This window comes from Triticum aestivum, chromosome 3A (assembly GCF_018294505.1).
Source record: "Triticum aestivum cultivar Chinese Spring chromosome 3A, IWGSC CS RefSeq v2.1, whole genome shotgun sequence".
NCBI lineage: Eukaryota > Viridiplantae > Streptophyta > Magnoliopsida > Poales > Poaceae > Triticum > Triticum aestivum.
Window position 1 is genome coordinate 9,380,593 of NC_057800.1, and position 6,767 is coordinate 9,387,359.

The following is a 6,767-nucleotide window of genomic DNA, read 5'->3' on the forward strand; positions in this document are numbered from 1 at the left end:
CTCCGACTCAGAGCCCTTACCAAGACACAAAGTTCGACGAGTGATCCGTAAATTAAGGTTTTCTAACCCCTTAGCTCACTTGGATCCCAACTTTCATTTGAAAAAGCAGCAACATGAAAGCCGCCGTGAAGTTGGGATTGAAGATGAACCGGCTATCGTCCTTCAACAGACCCCTCGGAAATGCCCGAACGAGGTTTACTTATTACTGTCTTTAACTCGTTTTAATGAATCCTGCTCCTTGTATTTATTTTAACTCTTTTCTTTTTTCAGGAGGTGTCTTGTTCTTCAGGCGACTCATCACAAACACAATTTCCGGCTTTCAAGACTGCTCCTGGGTAATCAGAAATCCTCCTTTCTTCTGGGTTGCTCAATTGTATCTTTATGATGAAAATCCTGCAATATTTTTCCTCAGTGGTCAGGCTAAATCCAACAAGACGAAGGCGGCTAAACCGGCGGAAGACCCGCCAGTGCTAGCATCTGAACCGGCTAGGCCGCCTTCTCCATTGAATAACGCTCCAGAACACCCGCCTATTGACAATGAGGAAAACCCTCCTGAGCCGACTTTTGACGAAGCCATTATGAATCCTTCTATAGCTGGACCGTCAAGCTCAACCAACCTGCCGTATCCACCTGCTCAAGATGTTCAAATTACTGGGAGCCGCTTTGTTGAGCCGGGGAACCCAACGGTGCTGGCTTGGTGCACAACAAAGCAAGAAGCATTGGAGAGGCAGAAGGTTCGCTTTGATGTTGCCAACTATGACCGTCTCAATGCTAGTGATATCTTATCCGGCTATCTCAGTCATGTACACTCCAGTCGTGAGTCTGAGATCGAGATGGTCAAGCAGCTTCAGTTGAAGTATGAGGTACGTTGTTTCCTGTTTACTAATATTCCTTCAGCCCCCAAGTCTTCAGATTATAAGAGAAACAGAATAACCTGTAGACTTAAAATATAGGCTGAGACTTTTACCTCTGAATCTTTGCCTGATATTGATAGAACAAAACTTCACCTATAGTCCCCAAGGACCGGTTTATTTTGATCATTAATGAATCAGTACTTTAGAATTTAAAACCGTCTTCAAAGTACTTAACACTCTGGTTTAACCTTGATAAACTTGCTGAACTGCGTACAATGGCCCCCAAGTGCCAAGTGTTGTTACTTTGTAAGGGACTTGGGACTTTAAATATGTTGGTAGAGTCGTAAAAATTTGATTTGGCATACATTAGCCCCCAAGTGTTAAGTGGTTTATTCGTAAAGTACTTGAGACTTGAATCTTGAATTTGGATATTTGAATTTGAAACCAAGTCTTGACTTGTCTGAACGTTTCACAGAATGCCTTGTCGGAATTGAACTCTCAATTGACTCACGCAAAGACCCGGCTAGCGAGTCAGGAGTCAGAAATCAAATCTTCCACTTCCAAACTGCAAAATAAGCCTTTCTGCAATGGAAAATTTGAAGACCAGCTTTGCTGCCAAGGAGAAGACTTGGGAAAATGAGAAAACACTTCTGACCCGACGAGCTGAGACAGCCGAAACAGATCTGAAAGAAATTTCAACAGAGCTGAACGGATTAAAGGGCCGAGTGTCTTAGATGGTTGCTGCTATCTTTGGTAAGCTGCCTGATTTGACCTTTCGTATATTTTTGCCAATCCGGAGTATAATCCGCCAACTGACTCTAAAAAAAATTTATGCAGGTCCGCGAAGTAAGAATCTGAGCCAAGACCCGTTGATTAAGCTGAAGGCAGTATATAATTTGGTTGAACAATTGTATATCGGCGCACAACGGGCTCTGGCTTCCATCTGTCATGCCAATCAAGGACCCAACCGGCTCAGCGACGTCCTGAAGAAGCTGTCCATCCTTCCTGCCAGGTTTCAAGAAGTAAAACGCTCCTGCGCACGAGCCGGAGCTTTGACTGCCCTAAGCCACTCCAAGGCTTGGGTGCCAGACCTAGACCCGGCGGACGTAGCAAGAGACTATCCTACCATGAAGGAGGACGGGTCTCCTTTTGATCAGGATGACTTCATAGCCTGCGTCCGTGAAGTCCGGCCTCAGGCGACTGGTCTTGGAGATGACACCAATGTGGACAAGTACCAGCCGGGTTTTGATAGTGAGAATAAGAAGATGGCCCCTCCCTCATATAAAGGAACATACTTGATCCCACCAGTGAGAGAAGATACATTTGCCCCAGAGGTTGACCCGGTCGGCTTAATTGACGACGAAGCCAAATTTGTCGCCATGAACGGCTTTGATTGGTCAAAACCCAACTTCCAGCAGACTCAAGATGGTGAACCGGCGAGGGAGGGACAATGCTCATCTTCATGGGTTTATAAAGCCTTGTAATAGCTTAGCTGTTAAAACCGTTGCTAAAGTTCGTCGTTTCGAAGCACCACGTGATGATCGGGTGTGATAGATCCTTACGTTCACATACAACGGGTGTAAGACAGTTTTACACATGCAAAACACTTAGGGTTAACTTGACGAGCCTAGCATGTACAGACATGACCTCGGAACACAAGAGACCGAAAGGACGAGCATGAGTCGTATGGTAGATACGATCAACATGAATATGTTCACCGATGATGACTAGTCCGTCTCACGTGATGATCGGACACGGCCTAGTTGACTCGGATCATGTAATCACTTAGATGACTAGAGGGATGTCTATCTGAGTGGGAGTTCATAAGATGAACTTAATTATCCTAAACATAGTCAAAAGGTCTTCACAAATTATGTCGTAGCTAGCGCTTCAGTTCTACTGTTTAGATATGTTCCTAGAGAAAAAATTAGTTGAAAGTTGATAGTAGAATTATGCGAACTAGGTCCGTAAACTGAGGATTGTCCTCATTGCTTCATAGAAGGCTTATGTCCTTAATGCACCGCTCAGTGTGCTGAACCGCGAACGTCGTCTGTGGATGTTGCGAACATCTGACATACACATTTTGATAACTACGTGATAGTTCAGTTAAACAGTTTAGAGTTGAGGCACCGAAGACGTTTTTGAAACGTCGCAAAACATATGAGATGTTTTGAGGGCTGAAATTGGGATTTCAGGCTCATGCCCACGTCAAGAGGTATAAGACCTCTGACAATTTTCTTAGCCTACAAACTAAGGAGAAAAGCTCAATTGTTGTGCTTGTGCTCAGATTGTCTGAGTACAACAATCGCTTGAATCGAGTGGGAGTTGATCTTCCAGATGAAATAGTGATGGTTCTCCGAAGTCATTACCACCAAGCTGCTAGAGCTTCGTGATGAACTATGATATATCAGGGACATATATGATGATCCTTAAGATATTCGCAATGTTTGACACCGCGAAAGTAGAAATCAAGAAGGAGCATCAATTGTTGATGGTTGGTGAAACCACTAGTTTCAAGAAGGGCAAGGGAACAAAGGGATACTTCATGAAACGGCAAATCAGCTGCTGCTCTAGTGAAGAAACCCAAGGTTGAACCCAAATCCGAGACTAAGTGCTTCTGTAATAAAGGGAACAACCACTGGAGCAGAATTACCCTAGATACTTGGTAGATGAGAAGGCTGGCAAGGTCGATAGAAGTATATTGGATATACATTATGTTGATGTGTACTTTACTAGTACTCCTAGTAGCACCAGGGTATTAGATACCGGTTCGGTTGCTAAGTGTTAGTAACTCGAAATAAAAGCTACGAAATAAACGGAGACTAGCTAAATGTGAGCTGACGATATATGTTGGAAGTGTTTCCAATGTTGATATGATCAAGCATCGCACGCTCCCTCTGCCATCGAGATTGGTGTTTGCGTTGAGCATAGACATGATTGGATTATGTCTATCGCAATACGGTTATTCATTTAAGGAGAATAACGGTTACTCTGTTTATTTGAATAATACCTTCAATGGTCTTACACCTGAAATGAATGGTTTATTGAATCTCGATCATAGTGATACACATGTTCATGCCAAAATATAGTAATGATAGTACCACCTACTTGTGGCACTGCCACTTAAGTCATATCGGTATAAAACGCATGAAGAGGCTCCATGTTGATGGATCTTTGGACTCACTCATTTTTGAAAAGTTTGAGACATGCGAACCATGTCTATTGGTGTATATGCATGAAGAAACTCCATGCAAATGGACCGTTTGGACTCACTTGATTTTGAATCACCTGAGACATGCAAATCATACCACATGGGCAAGATGACTGAAAGCCTCGTTTTTCAGTAAAATTGAACTAGAAAGCAACTTGTTGGAAGTAATACATTTTGATGTCTGCAATCCAATGAGTGCTGAGGCATGTAGTGGATATCGTTATGTTCTTACTTCACAGATGATTTGAGTAGATGTTGAGTATATTTACTTGATAAATCACGAGTCTGAATTATTGAAAGGTTCAAGTAATTTCAGGGTGAAGTTGAAAGATCGTCGTGACAAGAGGATAAAAGATCTATGATATGATCATAGAGATGAATATCTGAATTACGAGTTTGGCACAGAATTAAGACATTGTGGAAATTGTTTCACAACTAATACAACCTGGAACACCATAGTGTGATGGTGTGTCCGAACATCATAACTACACCCTATTGGATATGATGCATACCATGATGTCTCTTATCGAATTACCACGATAGTTTATGGGTTAGGCATTAAAGACAACCACATTCATTTTAAATAGGGCACCACGTAATTCCGATAAGATGACACCGTATGAACTATGGTTTAGAGAAACCTAAGCTGTCATTTCTTAAAAGTTTGGGGCTACGATGCTTATGTGAAAAAGTTTCAGGTTGATAAGCTCGAACCCAAAGCGGATAAATGCATCTTCATAGGACACCCAAAACAGTTGGGTATACCTCCTGTCTCAGATCCGAAAGCAAAAAGGGATTGTTTCTAGAATCGGGTCCTTTCTCGAGGAAAAGTTTCTCTCGAAAGAATTGAGTGGGAGGGTGGTGGAGACTTGATGAGGTTATTGAACCGTCTCTTCAACTAGTGTGTGGCAGGGCACATGAAGTTGTTCCTATGGCACCTACACCAATTGAAGTGGAAGCTTATGATAGTGATCATGAAACTTCAGATCAAGTCACTACCAAACCTCGTGGGATGACAAGGATGCGTACTACTTCTGAGTGGTACGTAATCCTGTCTTGGAAGTCATGTTGCTAGACAACAATGAGCCTACAAGCTGTGGAGAAGCGATGGTGGGCCCGGATTCCGACAAATGGCTCGAGGCCATAAAATCCGAGAGAGGATCCATATATAAAACAAAGTATAGACTTTGGAAGAACTACTTGATGGTCGTAGGCCTGTTGGGTGCATATGGATTTTAAAAGGAAGACAGACAATGATGGTAAGTGTCACCATTGAGAAAGCTCGACTTGTCGTTAAGATGTTTCCCGACAAGTTCAAGGAGTTGACTACGATGAGACTTTCTCACACGTAGCGATGCTAAAAGTCTGTTGGAATTATATTAGCGATTGCTGCATTATTTATGGAATCTTGCAGATAGGATGTCAAAACATTGTTTCCTCGACGATTTTCTTGAGGAAAGGTTGTATGTGATACAACCGGAAGGTTTTGTCAATCCTAAAAGATGCTAATAAGTATGCAAAGCTCCAGCAATCCTTCTAAGAACTGGAGTAAGCATCTCGGAGTTGGAATGTATGCTTTGATGAGATGATCAAAGATTTTGGGTGTATACAAAGTTTATGAGAAACTTGTATTTCCAAAGAAGTGAGTGGGAGCACTATAGAATTTCTGATGAGTATATGTTGTTAACATGTTGTTGATCGGAAATGATGTAGAATTTCTAGAAAGCATGTAGGGTTATTTGGAAAGTATTTTTCAATGGAAAGCCTGGATTAAGCTACTTGAACATTGAGCATCGAGATCTATAAGGATAGATCAAAACGCTTAATGGTACTTTCAAATGAGCACATTCCTTGACATGATCTTGATGGTGTTCAAGATGGATCAGTCAAAGAAGGAGTTCTTGCCTGAGTTGTAAGGTATGAAGTTAAGACTTAAAGCTCGACCATGGCAGAATAGAGAGAAAGGACGAAGGTCGTCCCCTATGCTTAAGACATAGGCTCTACAGTATGCTATGCTGTGTACCGCACCTGAAGTGTGCCTTGCCATGAGTCAGTCAAGGGGTACAAGAGTGATCCAAGAATGGATCACAGTACAGCGGTCAAAGTTATCCTTAGTAACTAGTGGACTAAGGAATTTTCTCGGTTATGGAGGTGGTAAAAGAGTTCGTCGTAAAGGGTTACGCCGATGCAAACTTTGACACTAATCCAGATTATTCTGAGTAGTAAACTGGATTCGTATAGTAGAACAGTTATTTGGAATAGCTCCAAATAGAGCGTGGTAGCTGCATCTAGGAGATGACATAGAGATTTGTAAAGCACACACGGATCTGAAAGGTTCAGACCCGTTGACTAAAACCTCTCTCACAAGCAACATGATCAAACCCAGAACTCATTGAGTGTTAATCACATAGTGATGTGAACTAGATTATTGACTCTAGTAAACTCTTTGGATGTTGGTCACATGGCGATGTGACCTGTGAGTGTTAATCACATGGCGATGTGAACTAGATTATTGACTCTAGTGCAAGTGGGAGACTGTTGGAAATATGCCCTAGAGGCAATAATAAATTGATTATTATTATATTTCCTTGTTCATGATAATCGTTTATTATCCATGCTAGAATTGTATTGATAGGAAACTCAGATACATGTGTGGATACATAGACAACACCATGTCCCTAGTAAGCCTCTAGTTGACTAGC

General features: G+C 42.0%; 1 protein-coding gene across 1 annotated transcript; it reads left to right on the forward strand.

The window, feature by feature from the left end:
* The first annotated feature begins 519 nt into the window (after positions 1-519).
* On the forward strand, positions 520-2,338 carry LOC123056581 (uncharacterized). The gene is made up of 3 exons (XM_044479932.1): positions 520-863; positions 1,330-1,607; positions 1,692-2,338. Exons 2-3 carry the CDS (start codon positions 1,589-1,591, stop codon positions 2,336-2,338), a joined length of 666 nt encoding a protein of 221 aa, XP_044335867.1. The 5' UTR covers positions 520-863; positions 1,330-1,588.
* Positions 2,339-6,767: the final 4,429 nt, after the last annotated feature.